The 18,944-nt window shown below is 42.5% G+C and overlaps 1 protein-coding gene across 4 annotated transcripts in view; it reads left to right on the top strand.

Moving 5' to 3' along the window:
- The window catches only part of SORCS1 (sortilin related VPS10 domain containing receptor 1), a 294,481-nt gene extending 285,731 nt beyond the window's left edge, over window positions 1–8,750 (top strand). Inside the window, exons 25-28 of one of the 4 annotated variants that reach the window (XM_061458807.1) lie at window positions 3,528–3,633; window positions 3,803–3,963; window positions 5,294–5,412; window positions 6,630–8,750. In XM_061458807.1, coding sequence (XP_061314791.1) covers window positions 3,528–3,633; window positions 3,803–3,963; window positions 5,294–5,412; window positions 6,630–6,686 — 443 coding nt within the window. In that variant the 3' untranslated portion in view covers window positions 6,687–8,750. The remainder of the gene's footprint in view (window positions 1–3,527; window positions 3,634–3,802; window positions 3,964–5,293; window positions 5,413–6,629) is intronic. The other 3 variants (XM_061458811.1, XM_061458808.1, XM_061458809.1) reach the window with 3 other exon arrangements.
- The last annotated feature ends 10,194 nt before the right edge of the window (window positions 8,751–18,944 follow it).

The following is an 18,944-nucleotide window of genomic DNA, read 5'->3' on the forward strand; positions in this document are numbered from 1 at the left end:
AGTATCAGTAGAAATGCATACTTCTGGGCTGCCTCTGAAATATTCAACAGCTGAGTAGTACCACAGCATATTCAGCCTGGATCGCACAGTGCAAAGGTTACCAGCTAGCCCTGGATTTATTCAGATATTTTAGAGTCAACAAACATTCTAAGCCACTAAGCACATTTCAGGAGCTGTTCAGCAATCTGAAAGACTAGAATCAATTTACATATTGCGCAAACATAAGATTAGGAAGTTTGGACTTCAACTAATCCTATATTAAAATGAACCATCTCCAAAGTCCTGATATTTAATTACAAGAGTCTCTGTCTATTCTGTATGCTAAACCCTCATTTAACAGCACAGGCCCTATTTAACAAGAGGTAGGATTTATTACAAGAGATAGGAGGGTGGTGAAGCACTGGAACAGGTTGCCCAGAGAAGATGTTGATGTCCATCCCTGGCAGTATTCAAAGCCAGGTTGGATGGGGCTTCGAGCAACCTGGTCTAGTGGAAGGTGCCCCTGCCAATGACAGGAGGGTTGGAACTAGATGATCTTTAAGGTCCTTTCCAACCGAAACCAGTGTATGATTCTAACAAATCTATTCCCAGGAATTCCTTTTCCCAGGACCTGCTGATAATTCTGATCAGTTGGTATCATCTTCTTTTCTTAGCTTTCAAATTAAAAGCCTCAGTTTCCTTATACTAGCAAAATGGCTTTTTATGGTGTAAACAGGTCTGCCCAAGCTGGTGTCTGTCCACATGAATTTTCAACAATAACCAGTGATTCTATATGTACTTTTAGAAAATGCTCAGTGGCCATCTCATAAAGGAAACATATCTAAAAGCATCTTAATGTGAGCTTCAGATACAGCGTTACCTGCAGAGGGTGCTTGGCTTAGACATGCTCTTTCTGCTAACCAGAAATGCATGTTTTTGTTTGTATTTACACACATCCCAGGAACGAGTACTTTTTAGCCATAATAGATGCAAGCACACATTTGTGTAGGTGGGTTTTGTTGTATTTGTCTTCGAAGCCACTGGTGAGATATGAGTGGTTGCTGTAAACAGGCTTCACAATGTCCTATAGGAACACTACAGGATTTTGTCTCTTGCAGAAATATGATTCAGTAAGAATTCAAAATGAGTCTGAACTGCCAAACTAGACATTTAAAAGCCCAGAGAGCAGCTACTGTAAGGTCTTTGAGGAAGTATGGGTCCTTATCCATCTGCAGAGGTCATGACTTAGTTCCCTGTCTAAATAAAAGGCCCAATTTCACAACATCACAACTTGGGAATAGTTTAGAATTTGACAAAACACCAAAAGAGAGTTTTAGATCACTGCTGAAAACTATTGTTTTGGTTGACAAGGAAGAATTGTCCTTTTGAAATCCAATTTTATAAAAAAAAAAGAAAGAAATAAAGCAGGGAAACCTGGAACACAAGCCAATGCTAGGAGGAATCTCTAGAAAATGTGATCCAGGGGGAAGCACATGATGCAGAGGTTCTGTTCTGATCCATGGTATCCCTTCTTTCTGAGCCTTTTCACTGTGACTCTGTATTGAACTCTGGGCTGAAGCTGACTAAACAGAAAAGCTCAGCATTTGTTTTTGTAAGCACACATGTATGTATACATATGCCTACATTTATGTCCCCATGCCTCTCTGAACAAAAGTGCAGTTATGTAAACTAGCTCGGTGTGGGTATTCAAGCAGAACCTGTAGAAATGAAACTCTGTGTGGTGTGAGTTGTATGTGAGCATGTGCCTTCCCTAGAGCGCAAAAGAATGACAGGCATTGGCCTCAGCACATTTCACACCTCCTTCTACTTTGTTCAGGCCACACTGAAGGGTGGATTAATTTACAGCAATTGTGGGCAACTGATTACAATTCACTCATGATGTTTATTCCTTCTCATGAAAAAACTCAAGCAACAACAACGTCCCCAACCCAACAGACAACAGCCTCAATTCTAAGGCAGAGTAAAATATGCTAATATTCCTCACAAAGCAGTTAAATAGCTGTTTATTACTGGGCTCTCAGTACAGCATCATAACAAGAACATCGATGCTGAGTCTGAGTCGGTCAGATAGCCAATTTGTCATCCCACAGAACTGCAGAGACCCCCAAAATACAGACGCAAAGGAGGATAGAGTAGAGGTTTGTGAGGAATTCCTATTAATAGATCTTTTAATCCCAGTTCCTCACCTTCCTGAGGATAACCTGCTTGATGTGGGAAGGAGGAGTCTTTTCTCTTTTGGCTTTATCAGGCTGAGTGTGACAGCTGAAAATGTGTATGTGATGTGTGTGGCTGAGTATTGCCTGTGTGTGCGTTTTCTTGTGTCTTCTGGCTCTGTTTTAGGATGAGTCTGTTCAGTGCATGTGAAGTGGGAGAGAGAAAGAGGATGTGCATGATGGGTATGGTTCAAGTTAACTTTCACTGCCTTGCAGAGGAAGACACTACCTACCCCTTGTTCTGTGTGTGATGCCAGATAAAGACAGTCAGTGATGCTGTATCTACTGTGAACATTAGCCCTGTATAACGTCACAGCTACAGCTGTATATCTGACTACAGTATGTGCTATTACTGTCTGCATGAACAACTGAGACCACTGGACCTATATGTGTCCTTTTGGGATGCTAGATGCCTTTCAGTTTGTGTGTGTGTGTGAGTGATGGAAACTCTCTTTTAATACTATTTACTTTGTATTTCTGGGAAAACCATGATCCTGGCTGTCTTATGTGGCCTTATTTAGCAAGCAGCTATGAAAACGTGGTGAGCAAAACTAAGGAGAAGCACAGAGAAACTTTTGCTTGATTAGGGTTGGTTTTGGTGGTGGTTTTTTAACTTGAAACTCTGCACACTCTTGCATGGAAGACTTCTAGAAGAGAAAGCAGGGCACCGAGAGAAAGAGTAGAATGTGTTCAGAAGAATAGGAAAGAGATAAAGGAAGAAACTTAAAATGTCAGAGATGTGAGAAGAGCTTCCCATGGTAACGCATGGATGCTGAGGCAGTGTCTGTGAAGGGCGCTACACTTCTGCTTGGGAAGGAGCAGGACTGAGCAGAGAACAATACATTTGGTGAGCATTGTTGCTTCATTACAACTGAGGCATCAGTTGCTCATTATTCACTATCCATTGGGAGCTACCCAAACTAGCTCTAAGCAAAACAGAAAGTCAACATGACAAGTTAGCCCACAGGCAGCTCCAGGATAGTCCAGAAAATGCTGGGTTTGGTACCCAAATGACCTTATTTGCAACTACCGTGGGGGACTGTCTGCAGTGTAGGAGAGTATGGTTCAGTCAGTCCTTTCAGGCCAGAGGAGAGAGGCCTCTAAGGAGAAAGCTATGGGACTTCACGTGAAGGGATAGATTGAGCACTGCAAATGCCCAGGTTTCTTCCCAGGTGGATTAGAAAGGGAGAGAAGCCCTGGAGACATCTGCGCAGATGCTACAATTGCAATAAGGGGAGGATGAGCTGTTTCTGGAGGCAGAAACTTTTTGCTGAAGTCTGGGGGTGGCTGTAACCTTCTCTCCCTCTCTTGCAGCTCCCCTTGTGGACCTCACTCCCAGTCACAGTGGTTCAGCTATGCTGATGCTCCTCTCCGTCGTTTTTGTGGGACTAGCTGTCTTTGTAATCTACAAGTTCAAAAGGTATGACCCTCCCTGAGCCATTTCCTTCTCCCCATTGCTGCCTTTCAGTGAGGTATTTGGGTTTTGTTGGGTTTTCTTTTTTGCAGTGATTTGTTTCTTGGTTTGTAAAAGCTGATGCTACATCATATGCCAGAGTACCCCACAATGATGGTTTCTGTTAATGTTTTAGGAAGATTCCTGGCCTTAATATATATGCACAGATGCAGAATGAAAAAGATCAAGAGATGGTCAGTCCAGTCAGTCAGAGGGAAAGCATACCTAATATCCCTCAAAGTGAGCTGATGAGCCCTGAGCAACTAGTAGATGAGAAGTTGGAAGTCCAGCCCATAGGTAAATAACTTGCAGCATCCCACAGCTGGTCAGACTCTGACTTATAATTGGCTAACCCTTTTCTCAGCCTCCCGCCTTCCCATATTCCTGCACACTCCTTCCCCTGTCCTCTTCTGCTGCAACATTAGTTTTGCTACAGGAAACTTTGCTTACTCTTCCCTTTCCCTCACTGCCATGTGATGAAAGGGAGGGGAACAATTTTAGGCTTTTTCTCTCTCCTAGTTGCTCTGTGTAGATCCCTTCCCCTTCTTAAAAATCCTGCCAGCACTTAACTTGCACTATAAGGCAATTTAATTTATTTTGCTGGGGCTGATGTAGTTGCGGGTCTAAACCCCACATCCAGGAGGACTTCAGCCACCCTCACCTGGAACATGGAGGTGAGCGGGTGATTTGGTAAGTCATATCTAAAAGCTATGATGTTTTGACTGCTCTGGCCTTTGTGCTGTGCCAGACCTTATTGCCAGCAGCAATGCTAGCCTGGCTGATTCCCAGGGATACTGAGCAAAACCTGAGATCTCAGCAATGGACAGCTGGGTTTGCCCTCAGGCTGATATCTCCTACAGGCCTCTGTGGTTGAAAATTTGCAAAGCAGGCTTTCACAGGACCTAAATTGAATAGACTTCAAGGGGGCATACTGAGATCAGTAACACGTTCACTCATGCTTATACGTCCTCTGTTACCCTGACTACAGATAAAGGGTTGGGATGGAGCAGGGGTGTTTCAGCCTGGGTATGTGTTCAGGTAAAGCTGGCATTGCTTAGGCATTGCTCAGGCATGGCTCAGTTTAACCTGTGGGGTGACAATTCTGCAGGACCAGACCAGAGGTACAGTACAGGACCCCTGCAAATAAGGACATGGACCTACTTTAGAGGAATTAAAGTTTACAGCTGTTTCGACTTATGCAGGAGTGAGACATAGTTGTAACTGAGATCCCTTATTTGCACAATTTCATCAGCTTAACCAAACCTTAGATTCCACCTGGGGATGTCCCTAAAATATATGGGAGTATTCACTAAAGCAGCCTGGGAGTCATAGCTACTGCTGAGAGGGAGCAAGGGGAAGGGCAATTAAAGGAGGGAATGTGATGCGCTAAGATTGTGGCCTGTGAAATAACCTGGCAGAAAAGAGAAGAAGTCTCTTTATGAAACTACTGTCTAAGTTGGAAGCCCCACTGTAGTCAATACTGATCTCACCTGTTCACTAAGGAGAGATCTGATAGCTATTAAAAGCTTTTAAGTAGCTATTTATCAGCAAACCTGGACATCCAGGCTTAGCAGGATACAGGATGGAGTGAGGGGACCAACCTTCCCATGTGGTGTTCCCCATACAGAGCAACCTCAGGCCACAGTCCAGAACCCAAGGAAAGGAAATGCAACCAAGGTAGTCTGGACAGAGGACTTCCAAAAGGCTTGTGGATCACCAAGAGGTTTCAAGCCAAGACCCGGAGCGGTGGGTCCTAAACTTTAACAATTCTTTTTTGCTTGTTTGTTTGGGTTTTTTTCTTTTTTTCCCCCAGAAGCCTCCAAGGCAAACTTGGTGCTAAGGGAGAAACACCCAATTTCAGGTCAGGAACCCTCTTTCTAGAATTAAGATGGGCTTTGAGCTTACCCTTTCTAAAAGAATGAAAAGCATATGGTTCATGCTGTTCAGGGGTAGGGAAATGTTTTCACAGGTCACTGAGACAGAAGTGGCAGGAGTCAGTCACTTGCTAGCTCTACTCAAGGTACCTTCAAAACTGCTCTTGCTGGTGTTGGAAACTAAACCCTTGAAGCCTTTTGGGGGTAGGTTTTCATTTGGTGTAACTGTAGCATTTCTGGCTTTCTACAATTGCCAGCATTTTGTGTGTTTCTCAGCCATGATACTGGACACTATTGAATCAGAAATTAGCCTTTATAACTCCTTGGTTTATACCTGTAACTGTGAAAGGTAAATGTGTGGGATAAATGGCATCAATTCTCTATCAAAAGGAATCAGTCCAACAATCAGAGATCATTGAGAAAATGAAAAGGTCTGGACATAGGTATGAACAGAATAGGAAGTGCAAGGGCTCTTCGCTCTCCTATACAACCACCTCATCTGTTTCTGGAAAAGAGCAATTTCTTTTAAAATGAGTTTTCTTTCTTTTGGGAAAACAAAACAAGACTGTAATTGGGTGTTTCTCTTTTGTATGCTTGTTCAGAAGCCAGGTTTTTTGAACTCCTTTGACTAACATTCAGGGATCCTTCCTTGGAGGAATCTGAATGAATGTCACTAGATGATTTAATTTTATCTCCAGACTGGCAGCAAAACCCCATGGTTCCTATTTTCTTGATGTGAGTAGTTTAGGCTCTTCTTTTTCAAATGCAAAGCTTAAGGTTATTTGTGAAATCTCCAACATCTTATCATTTCGAATGAGTTTCCTCTGAGGACCACAGCTCCTCCTTCCCTCCACCCCTCTGCTCTGGCCTCTCCCTCTTCAAAATGCGTTAATCATCTTCATTAGCAAAAGAACAGGACATCACCTTCAGTGTTTTAAATGACAGGAAAACATTTCTGGGAAGAACTTGTCTGTCTGGAACAGTTGAATCCCAAAGGCAAACAAGGTGATACCTTCTAACATGTTCCTTGGCTAATCACACTTGTTATTTACTGACTCTTACTTTGTTCTCCTTTTTTTTTTGCCACAGGAAGTATTTCCACAGCTGCTGAGCCCCAGAGCACAAAAGAAATCCCTACCTATGTAAATGGTTGAATTGAGGACACCGATGCATATCTATATCTAAAAAAATTAGGGAGAGCTCACTGCATTTGGACTTTTTAATTCTTCGGATGACAAAGGGTTTTTAGCTTTAAGCCTGTGCATGTGGACATTATACTGAGACCATAGTGGAACTGCATTGTACAGGTGTTCAATTTTAGTGGGGTGGGTGGGGGGAGAGGATCTGGTACCACTATTCACTCCTGCGGCCCTTCCCTTCACCCTTCCACTCTCTTTTTTCGGATCTGTCTCTAATTTGTAGAAAATTCATAATGGTATAGCCAAGAATATGCATGGGGGTCACTTCTTTAGGGAGAGGGGTGGGCTGGGATGTGGGGGGAGAAGTGCTGGGGGAGGTGGGAGGGGATGTTTAGGGTTCTTGGCTTTAGATTTAACTGCTCTTTTAGCACTTTGGGCTGCGGGAGGGCTAGTCGCCTCAGCAGACTTTCATAGGACACACATGAAAAATCACACTGGAGTTTCAAAGCACTGAAAGTATTCTTGGTCAGTCTGGTTTGTCTTTGTTTGGACTCTGCCCTTCATTCCTCTAGCTGCAGCTGCTGCCTGTGCCCCATGGCTGCGAGGAGGCTGGGTGCAATTTTGGGTGATCCCAACCACAAGGCCAGGCTCTTTCTTAAACAGCTTTTTTAGCCTACTCACACCAAGGAATCCCACTGATACCACTGTTGAAAGATAACTTTTTGCCTCCTAACCTTGAATGGGACAGAACTAGCATGCTTTACAAGGAGGGAGGTCTGTCCATACTGCAGTTGCAGAAGTTTATTGCCAGCATGGACTTACACTGTACTTTGTACCAGCCTTACGCCTTCAATTTTGTCTAAGAGAAAGCCCTAGTAACACCCTCAACTGCATTTAGTGCTGATGTTTGGATTTGTCTGGGGAAGCCCCAGGAGATCTTGCCTTTGGGAGTCACCCCAGGGCTTGTCAATTTTTGAGAGACACCTTGCCCATAGAACAGGGAGCAGGAAAAGGTCTATGCACAGTTTCCTATGGCCTTCTTGGCAGCCCACCTTGGTTGGAGATATGGACAAACTCCTTCCACTCTGGGCAAAGGAGGGAGAATTTGGCCTGAGATTGTTGCCATGCATGTTGAGCCCCAGCACCACAGGACTACTCTTGCACAAGATCTATTTTCTTACCAATAAGCTTGTATCTTACACTGAAATCAGAAATGAGGTTGCAGGATATGTTCACGTAGAATATGAAAGGGAACAGCAGGTAAACAAGTTTAGCATACATCGAACAAGTACTCCCAAGACACTGGCTGTCCACAAATTAATCCGTGGTCATTACAGCTGTTGATTTCCAACCCAACTCAGGTAAGCCTAGCACCAGGACTTTGGTTTGAAGTGCAAAGAGAAAAAGATAGTAACCAATGTACACTTAACTGTGTTAGGTGAAGGGAAATAGAGACCAGTGTAGCACATGTAGGAGACACACTGATTCTTGACAGGAGTGAATTTTGGTCAGTAGACATTGTGCACATTAAGCTGAGTTAAAACCAGGAGAAAGCAATGTTGCTGGTGTTGCCCAGAGTCCCTGGGCGGGGGGTTCATAGTGGTGGTGGGTTTGAATTTCACAAATTGGATATAAGCCCAAATCAACTTGCTGGCAAAGAAAAAAAGTGATACCAAGTGAACACTAGACACATTGTAGTTAAAGGATAATCACTGAACAGAGTCCTCTGCCTCTTTCTGTTGTTTCTCTGAAGACAGGTACAGAAACACAGCAGTTTGGGTTTGCTGTTGTCTTTGCAACTACAGCTTTATGAAAGATGGGCAAGTATTGGCAGCAACTGTACAATAGTCCCCACTGAAGTCCAACATTAGCCAACTTATTTTTATAGTAAGCCAATCAAAAAGTTTTCTTATAGTGTTGGAACTATTTCTAATTTTAAAATCACTTTTTTTGATGTACTTTTTCATCTTCTTTTCCCCTTTCGTTAAATACAATGTAGCGTAATGTATAATTGCTATTGTTTATTGCTTTTACAGTCATATTTATTAAACAGATAATGTCTCTAAATGAAGGTCCATGGTTTTGTTGCTCATTTTAGGTCTCTGTCCTTGTCTTGGGTCACTAACATTAAAACAGTAGGAAGTTAGAAAACCTCACTTGGAGTATTGTGTACAGTTCTGGAGTCCACAGCATAAAAAGGCCATGGAGCTCTTGGAACAAGTCCAGAGGAGGGCCACGAGGATGATCAGGGGACTGGAGCACCTCCTGTATGAAGACAGGCTGAGAAAGTTGGGGCTGTTCAGCCTGGAGAAGAGAAGGCTGCGTGGAGACCTCATACCAGCCTTCCAGTATCTGAAGGGGGCCTATAGGGATGCTGGAGAGGGAACTTCATTAGGGACTGTAGTGATAGGACAAGGGGTAATGGGTTAAAACTTAAACAGGGGAAGTTTAGATTGGATATAAGGAGGAAATTCTTTACTGTGAGGGTGGTGAGGCACTGGAATGGGTTGCCCAGGGAGGTTGTGAATGCTCCATCCCTGGCAGTGTTCAAGGCCAGGTTGGATGAAGCCTTGGGTGACATGGTTTAGTGTGAGGTGTCCCTGCCCATGGCAGGGGGGTTGGAACTGGATGATCTTAAGGTCCTTTCCAACCCTAACTATTCTGTGATTCTAGGTTGAAGACTGCAAAAGGAGTTTTCAGTAGAAGCAGGAGAGGGTGGTGATAGTGTTCTGGAAAACTAGTTCCTGGAAGCAAGATACCAATATGAAAGTAAATTTCTCCTCAGTCAAAGTGCTTTATAAAGTGAAGCTTGGTACTGTTATCTCCATTTTATGTACAAGGAAGCTACGGGATGCAGAGGTGCAATGCTGGTTTCCGAAGAAGCAATGGTAGAGCTCTAAGCAGCTCCCTGAAACTCCAGCTCTGTTCCCTGCCCATGGTTATCCTTCCCCATACATACTGTCTTTTAAAGGTTCCTTTAAAATACCTTTTATGACTACCATTTGCCAACACTGACAGAGCAAAGTTTAAATTATTCATATTACTGATTAATCAGGTTTACATGTAAAAAAAAATGAAGCATGGAAGTTTCCGTCAGCTTGCCAGCTGACAGTGGATGCATGTTGCTGAGAAAAAGGAAGAAAACATAGCTTCTCTGCTTTACAATTCAGGATGCAACCATCAGATCATTCTGCCTCTTATAACTGGCTCCTTGTTCAGTTCTCTAGCTTTTTTTGTACCCTTGGCATAAGAATTTATATGTACACATAGACAGTCAAAGATCTGGGTTTCAGGGATCGTCAGCAAACAAGGCCATGGTATTGCATATCATGTCCAGGAACGATGAGTTTGCTTATTGGAGGAGTATGTATTTTACACATCCTGGGCAAATCACAGCATAATCACAATTACCAGCCTAAGGGAGACGCTGCAACCTTTCTCCACCTTTCATTTTCAGGCTGGATATGCTGCTGGCACAGCCGTGGCCGTAGCGCAGGTGACTCAGAGATGTGTGAGTAGGCATAATCTGCTTTTATAGTTTAAGTGCCCACCTGAATTAGCAGGCATCTGTTCTGGCCATAAAGAGTAAGTCTGGATTTGGCAAGCATCTCTAAAGCATTTTCATATCATTTTCTTCAGCCTGTGTGTCCCGAGGCAGAGACTGATTGTTATTTGTAGTTGTTGTTTTCTGGTTGTATAACAACACAGCGATTTACTGCTAATGGCTGATCACTGAGACAATAAACAAAAAATATATCAAATACTTATAAAATCCAGTGTAAATTTTCTCTGAGAATATTATCATACCTTGAGAGAATAAATAATACCCTTCATATCCTTTGTCAGAAGGAGTGGGGAGTTAAAATATGGTTAATAACTCAAATAAAGTATTTTTCTAATTTGTTGTTGATTCTCTACCATCATCTTAACTGTCATAAAACAGACATATGGATGGGACAGGTGTACTGGCTTCAGAGAGATTTCTGCTTCTTCACCTAGCAGGACATTTGTGCTAAGATGCTGGACTGCCTCTCCTGAAATCAGTAGGAGTTAGTGTTTAAATACTTTTGGGGATCTGAGCCTCAGATATCGTTAAAATGTGGCTCTGTTTAATTGCTTAAACTTTTGCTGGAAAGCAAGACTCTCAGAGCACTTGCTGAAATGGTTATGCAAATAAAGCAGGAATTTCCAGTGACCCCAAATGAACCCTTTCTTTGTCCTGTCAACTTCTGCTGAGAATTTCTGGCAATTGCATTTAGTCTGGTACCTAGAGCTGATAGCAAGAGATTAGTATTTTTTCTGTGTGCTGTTACCTCTCATTGAATGCATGGAAAGATTTCTCACCACATTGTGTCTCTAGATACATTCAATGTTTTAAACATTACCCCTGATTGCAGAGCTACCATGGTTATGACATTAAAAAAGAGAATTTATTTTGCCTTTGGAGATGCTGCCCTTGTATTTCTCCATGAAGCAGAATAACAAAGCATGTGTATAAACAACGCTTGAGCTGGAACAAATCCTTTACTTTACAATGTTGGTATGATCATATGGTCATAATACCCAGAAGATGTAAGTCAAGTCATTTTCTAATTGACAAGATCAAAGTGCTATTATGTACCAACTCATCAGCCTAAGAGATATGTTTCATCTGTGATTTTACCTTTAGCTTCTTCCTTTCCCTTACTGGGGGAATATAGCTATTATTGTCCACTGTGCTGAAAGCAGGACATAGAGAAAACCTGTGTTATGTGTTTCTCAGTGTGAGAATTTCAAGATGTTTGCATCGTTATACAGTCACCCCAGTGCTAGGTGCTCTATGCAGTAGAGGTGACTTTGTAACTTGATAAAGTGATCAACATAAGTGAACAAATTTTCTCACCACCTCTGTATTGCATATCGAGTCTTGCATTGTAATCTTGGGCCATTTTAACAAGTGGACCTTAATCAGACCTTTTCTACATGAAGAAAAAAACACCTCAGCACTCTGTATGAGAGCTCTGAATGATATGGCCAGCACAACATCTAAACAGACCAACTCAGTATAGGATTAATGACTTGGGTTCTTAGATGTACAGACATGCATGGGAGACCGGCCAGCTTTCCAGGGCAGTAGCTCCATGCTGTTTTTCTGTGCAAAGGCTTGCTTTCTGCTGGGATACATTAGAGATTTGAAGTTTGTGCTAGTTTATGTGGTTTTCTCTAGGAATTTAATAAGCTTTTGTTAGCAGAGAGAGTACCATAACTGAAATACATCTAGTCAAATATCAAACCTCCACCCTGAGGGCTTAGAGAGTAGGACCATACTTAGGTTTATATAATGATTTCCCACCAAGCTGTAATAGCGCAGCCACGTGTAAGCAGAATGGGAGCCAGACAACTGTTGCATTTCCTCAATTTTGCTGCTGCTGTATCGCATCCAGCCATTGTGGACACAATTATCACTAAGAGTTGGCAGAATATTGCTTATGTTTTGCTTAATATTCAAATTAGTTGTATAAAAGGACCCCAACTAGAACCATTAATGTGACAAGCAAGGCGCTGTATCCAGTAAACTGCAGAGAAAAAAAAAGATATAATCCTAAAGGTTTGTAGTTTTTATAATCTTTTATGGAGAAGCCCTGAGAGACAAAGGTACAGGAGAAAGAATGCAGAAAAACTGTTGAGACTCATGACTGGACTGCCTGTTTTCAGTACAAAGAGATGTAAGAAACGCCCTCCTCCCTTTTTGCTACAGATTCCTCCCCTGGCCTTCCCTAGGCAGAACTGGATGTGTTTGTAGACGCTGGTGGTGGTTCTGAGATTGCAGCTACCCTCGCAAACTATTGCTCCCCAGCCCGAAAGCGTGGGCCACTGGTCCCATGGACCACACCGTTCCTTATCGTGCCCCCCAGAGGCAGCTGGAGGGTAGAGCTTTGACATGCTAATTGGACTGACAGCTGCCTCCGCTCTGGCTGCTTGCTGCAAGTAGATGAATTATGCATGCAGCATATTTAAATGTAGAATGTGGTGCTACAGTGTGGTTTCAGGGAGAAGCCCTTTGGCTATTAACCCTGCCTGCATCGGAGAAAACATCCCTTATTCTGTCGCTGCAAAGAAAGCCTGAACTGAGAGGCTGAACCCTTACCCCCACATCAGAATGGTCTGGGATGCAGCATGTCTCCACCTTTGCTGCATGTGCGGTGCACTCCAGATTGGGAAACCCTCCTGGGGCTAAAGCACAATCAGTGCAGAGTCCTGCTCTTGGCATTTCGGGTGGAACTGGAAACCTTCTGTAAGCTTTTAAAGCACGTCTGATTGCCCACTTGGAGTGATTCCTGCCTGGTGTCACCTCAGGTGAGTGGGTGAGACTCAGCACTGTAGAAAAGTGGATGCTGTACCTCATGTGCAATATTTACACTAGATGTTTCACCACAAAACCTCATTTTTTTTTCCCTCCCACTTCCCACACCTGTCTAGTCCCACCCAAGGAGGCTACAACGTGTCTGGGGCAGAGCCATGAGGTTTCTGCCATTCCTTCTGTGGCCTTATTCATGAGGTGAAGCTGTTTGGTCTGCGCTGCAATCCCCTAACTAACTCATGCGTTTCTCTGGGAAGTACTTGCTCAAGAGATCCAGAAGAAACACTAATGAAAGTACAACCAAAATCCTTCTTCAGACCCTGCTGCAGAGCCACAGGACTGGAGAAACTGACCTCTGAGACTGATTTCTTGGGCAAAATCTTAGAGTGGGCTGTTTATGGAGTTGGTTTTCCCCTGCTGCCACATTTGCTTGTGTAGATAAAAGTGTTTTCCACTACAGATAAACTTGCAGGAGTATCACTTGGTTAATTATTTATGTTCCATTAGTGACTATAGGCCCTGGCACTACTAACTGTCACAGGATGAAAAACAGCTTGTGCCCAAAATAATTTGGAGCTCAGGGAGGAGATTTTCAAAGCCACAGAAAGCAGTTAGTTTCCCAGCTGATGTTTACACTTCAAAAAACATTTCCTTAATGGGTAAGAGAGAGGCCCTTCCTGAGTCCAGAGGCTTTTCTTCCTCACTTGAAGTACTAAAACACAGCAGTTGGGTTACGAGTCTCACTTGCCATCACATTGCCTGAACCAGGATCAGAGTCAGCATCCCATCTAAGCTCAGATGTAGCTGCAGAGGAAAGCTTTGTAGTTAGGCTGCTGACAGTACCCCATCAGAAAGGCTGACCTGCCCATCCACACCGACTCATTATTCATTACTGGATTTTTCCTCACTCCCTGTTTTCATGTCACATTGACCTGAAAACTTACTGCATTGCCTCCTGCTGTGGGTCTTCCTCTCATTCCATGAGGGTACCCAAAAAGCCTACAGCCTTCAGCTGATCTCATCTTTTATCCGTAAAACAGAATCCCTTATTTATTTTGCAGTGGGTTTAAAGGTTCTTCATCCCTTTGATAAAGTTATAAGAGCAGCTCATTTCTTCTAAGGCACAATCAGGGTTACTGGAGTTAACTTCGGGGGAAAATAAACACTAGTTTATTTTCAGCAACACTTTGTTGCTGAAACTCCTCAAAGCGCTCAGTGTATGTTATGATCTAGGAGGATTACATTTAGCAGCTCTTAAGAAAAATGAAATTATGATCCATCCCTAGCTATCTATTTTGCTTTCCTCTTAATAGAAACATTTTTATTAATTAAAAGCAGTGCTTCTTTTCCCTATAATTATTGCACTTTTTTTTTTCAATATCACAGAATGTTCTGGTTTCAGGGAGAAGAAATTTACCTTTCACCTTTAGTTTTTCTTGAACTTTTCCTTCATCCATATAATACTTCCCATAATTACCCTTTTCAATAGAGATGCTAATGCGGAAGGCAGCTAACATTATTTTGTCAACTTCTTTGAACGAGATGCTAAAAATATATCATTGTATTGGCTCCCTTTTGAATTTTAGATATCCACACTGTGCATGGCAAGATACTAACATGCATTTTTCTTAAACTTGCAGAGGAAGAAAGCTTCAGCTCTTGAGAAACAAATAGATCACAAGGAGAAGTGATGAGTATTTCTGCCTCTGGAGTAGGCTCCCATTTTCAGATCCTACTATGTTTTCCCTAGTTTTCATGGGCAATCATGCACAAATTAAATGATGGAGAAGTTAGGACTTGAGCACTTGGGGAAATAATGATCATCATAATTAAAAAAAAAGCTCTCTTTTTTCTCCTTTTCTTTATTAGATGATGACTAATCATCATTAACATCATGACTATAGAGAATCTCCACCAGCTATCTACAGACACCTGCTGGTTGGACTAACTGGACACTAACTAGCCTTTGATTTTGGCATCTTTGATTATTTCAGTGCTTTTCCAATGGACAGTTATGTGTACAGTTAAAAAGAGACTTTAGAAGCATTCTCAGGACCCCTTGTGTGAGTTCTAGTCATATATTTCAAAGAATTAAAAAGGCTTTCTTTTTCTTGAAGAACAGATGGATTTGTTATAAACCCAGCTTTGAGAGACCATCAGAGTTACCAAGGCCCGTTGTCATACAGAATTTGGCAGCAGATCTGAAAGATTAAAGTATTTACCCTGTGAGTATTTCCACTCGCTTGGACCTTCTTCACACCCTTATTCTGTGTGCATAACCCAGGATAGAAAAGCTGTGGGAATAAACACCACTACTAAGGTACCACATGATACTGGCAAAAGGTATCTGCAGAAAGTAAGGTGCCTCTAGGGAAAGAGACTGTCCTGTGAGCTATTTTTCTCTCCTGTAATCCACAGGAACTCCTTTCCTCATTGTCTTGCCTGGTGTTGCAATGGCTTGAGGCGGCAGGGAACCTGATGTGATGGTTCATGTGGTCCCTTCCCATCCCATACACCTATGCTATCTTCTCCAGCCTCCTTTGTCACAGGCATTGTAGCTGAATAATTAGCTGGGAGGGCAAAAGGGAGGGAATGGAGACACATGGTGAGGGTAGAGAGTTTTGTTGAAGAGTTACATATCTGTGTGAAACCTTTTGGCTTTCCCTTAGCATCAGCAGCTGCATCAATTGGTAGCTTTGAGAAGGACTGATGCCATTTAGATTACCATTGCAGTGAAGCAAACCTTCAGCTAAACGTAAGGTGTTGAAGGCAGTAAATCATACAGAGAGCATCACCAGGTTCAGCTGAGCAAGTTTGGCTTGAAATGGTTATCAGGAAAGCTCCTTTAGCCAGGAAGACTCAGAGATCTGCTCCCTGGTAGAAGTGCTGCTTGGAGTTCAGCACCCCATGTTCACCTACCAGAAATCCTATCAGCTAATAAATGGTGTCACTGATTTCTCACACTGCTGCAAAGTCTCCTCTACAAAGCTGTTTCCAAATGCTCCTGCCCAGAAAACTTCACCGCTCTTTCCAAGCTGACACCTTTGCTGATTAATTGCTAAGACAGCAAGGAAGGAGTTTTGTGCACAACCCTCTCAGCACACATTGCAAATAACACCATTCTAACACCAGAGATCTTAGTTTTCCAAAAATGAAGTGACATTGGAGAAAGCTAAACTATTTGTCACATTATTTTCTTTAAAATATTGCTATTTCATTAAGAAACCAGAAGCTGTATCTTTTTAGTCAAATAGTTCTCATTTTCTTTTTTTTTTTCTAAAACAGCGTCTTAAAGCCTTTTAGAACACACAATAAAGAGGAAAAATAGAAGCCCAGTTCCCTTTATCAGAATATTTCCTATTAAAGATTGCCAGACTGCCTTCCCTTCTGCATCTTGTTCAATCCTAAAACACCAGTATATTAACAGTTTGTAGATTCTGAGATAAGTAATACCATCATTATAAATATGCATAAATGCAGCCAGAAGGTTCCTCCAAGAAAAATCCTCTCTGAACACTGAGGATGATTGCTAGCAATTTTTTTGTTTGTTTGACTAGAGTTCTCAGTTGTTGCAAACGTGGTCATGATTATCATATTAATGAGCAAACACAATAATTACCAAAAGACAAACCTGCAGGTTACTACTGGATTGAAGTTAGTAAAGAATCCCATTCTTAATTAAATTCACCAGAATATTTCCTTAGCCTGAAGACTCTTGTTTTTTAAAAATCCCTTTCAGCCAAATAACCACTTAACTAATTTCAAATTAAATATCTTAGTCAAGATATTTCTCTGGGAATTGCATTTGAATATTATTATACTATTATCTAGAGAAATGTTTTCTTCTCAGCTATAAAAAAAAAAGTAAATAAAACATTCTTTTCAATGGGATTTTAATTTATTTTTCTTAAAGTGAATTCAGCGCTTGGCCACCTTGCAAACCAACATCCTTCATTTACCCTCAGACTGCAAGTGCTATAAACCCTGTTCACAGAGTTCATCAATGTACCTAGGTCATAATTAGCAACATCTCTATCTTTGCTTCTCACAAATACTCCATCGTTGCTTTAAGTCCAAATTGCTGCTATCTCTTTCAAAGAATAGTAAATTATCCGAAGAACTAGGGTTTGGGGACAGGAGAAACCAAACTGCACACTCATCTGAGGGATATTCTGCCATGTGTTTTCTTCTTCGCCTGTTGTTTTCTTTTTTTTATTGTCTGTTTTACTTTTAATATGTTGGTTTCACTGGAATGGGACAGCTCTGTTTATCCTCACCTCTTTATTCACCAGAGCAGTGACAAATCTGTCTCTGCTGCTGAGGTGTTCATAGCAGCCAGCAGTGCTTGCTAAAAAGAGCCCAGGAGAGCTCATGTGAGTCTGTCTGTTCTGTTCCCTGCCATTTTGAAGCACAGCAAAGACAGTTTAGCTCTCAGTCTGAGATCTTTTCCAAAATAATGAACCATAGGAAGAGTCTTCTGGAACTCTATGCTGCAGGTGCTAGGGCTGGGAAGCCCCTCAGCTGAGCCTGTGTAGCCCTGCAGATGCAGTAAGCTGCTGTGGGATGCACTGGGTCATGTCTGCATCAATGTGATGACACGGGCAGGGCAACGAGCCAAAGGGAAATGCAGATAGGTTCCCACAGGTTTGTTTTTGTCTTGTATATATGCTGTTTTCCATAACTCTTGGTCGTGGTTTAAATCCAGTCAGGCCACTCGTTCATTCACTCCCCCCCCTTCTTTCCCTCCCCCTACCCGGAGGGACAGAGAGGAGAATCGAAAAGAATGCAGCTCCCACGGGTTGAGATAAGAACAGTTTAGTAACTAAGGTATAACACAGATCACTACTGCTACCACCAGTAATAACAATGATAAAGGAAATAACAAGGGAAGAGAATACAACACCTCACCACCAGCTGACTGATAACTTGCGCCCCCCCCAGCCCGACCAAGCTCTGACCAATGCCTCCTCCAACCCTGCAGTCTCCCAGCCCTTCCGGCTAACTCCCAGTTACATCCTGGGCATGACGCGCTGTGGTATGGAATACCTCTTTGGTCAGTTTGGGTCAGGTGTCCTGTCTCTGCTTCCTCCTGGCTTCCCCTCCTCCCTGGCAGAGCATGAGGCTCACAAAGTCCTTGGCCAAACCAAAACATCCGTGTTATCAGCTCTGTTCCCAGGCCGAAAGTCAAAACACTGCACTGCACCAGCTACCAAGAAGGAGAAACATGACTGCTACTGCTGAACCCAGGACACTCTTCCATCTCCTGTTGCAGTTATACCACAAGACATCATCCAGAAAGGATTGTCAGGGGTTGTTTCAAGAACGGCCTTTTTGTAAAGATGCTTTTATGGCAAGAGGAATTTGTAGTCAACCCAAGCTCATCCTGATCAGATTTATCCACCATGGCAGTCAAAGCATGAGGTAGAAGCTCTTGAAGGTATCCCCCTTCTCAGCCTGCTCCTGATTCCAACCAGCAAAGAGACAGTGAAGACAGAGTGACTGTCTTGAGCAATAAAAAAATGCAAACTAGAAAATTCCAGTCCAAATCCTGCTTTGAGCTTAGTGATGACTAACTGAGCTGGGAAATTTCCTTTAGAAAGCCATCTAGTCTTAATTAAAGCACTTGTGTCTTTCTGGTGTGAAGATTCACTTTAAGAAGAAAGTAAATTACATGAGAAAATTCACAGTATTTTGCAGGGTTCTGCAGAGCTTCCTCATGACAAATCGGATAATGAACAAGAGCAGAGCGCTCCCCTTTTCTCTACCACTACAGCTATGAAGGAAAGATGAGTCCCTGGAGGTCTGGAAGCCATCAGGACTTGTCTGAGTTTGAACACAAATGGTAATGACATAACATTTTTTTCCATTTAGTCTAATGACAGACTAAGAAAAAAACCCTAATCTGTAGAAGTGCGATTTGGAAGC

The sequence above is a fragment of the Pezoporus flaviventris genome, unplaced genomic scaffold, assembly GCF_033815535.1.
Source record: "Pezoporus flaviventris isolate CSIRO_AGI_PZ_B2104156 unplaced genomic scaffold, CSIRO_AGI_Pfla_v1 ptg000029l, whole genome shotgun sequence".
Lineage (NCBI taxonomy): Eukaryota > Metazoa > Chordata > Aves > Psittaciformes > Psittacidae > Pezoporus > Pezoporus flaviventris.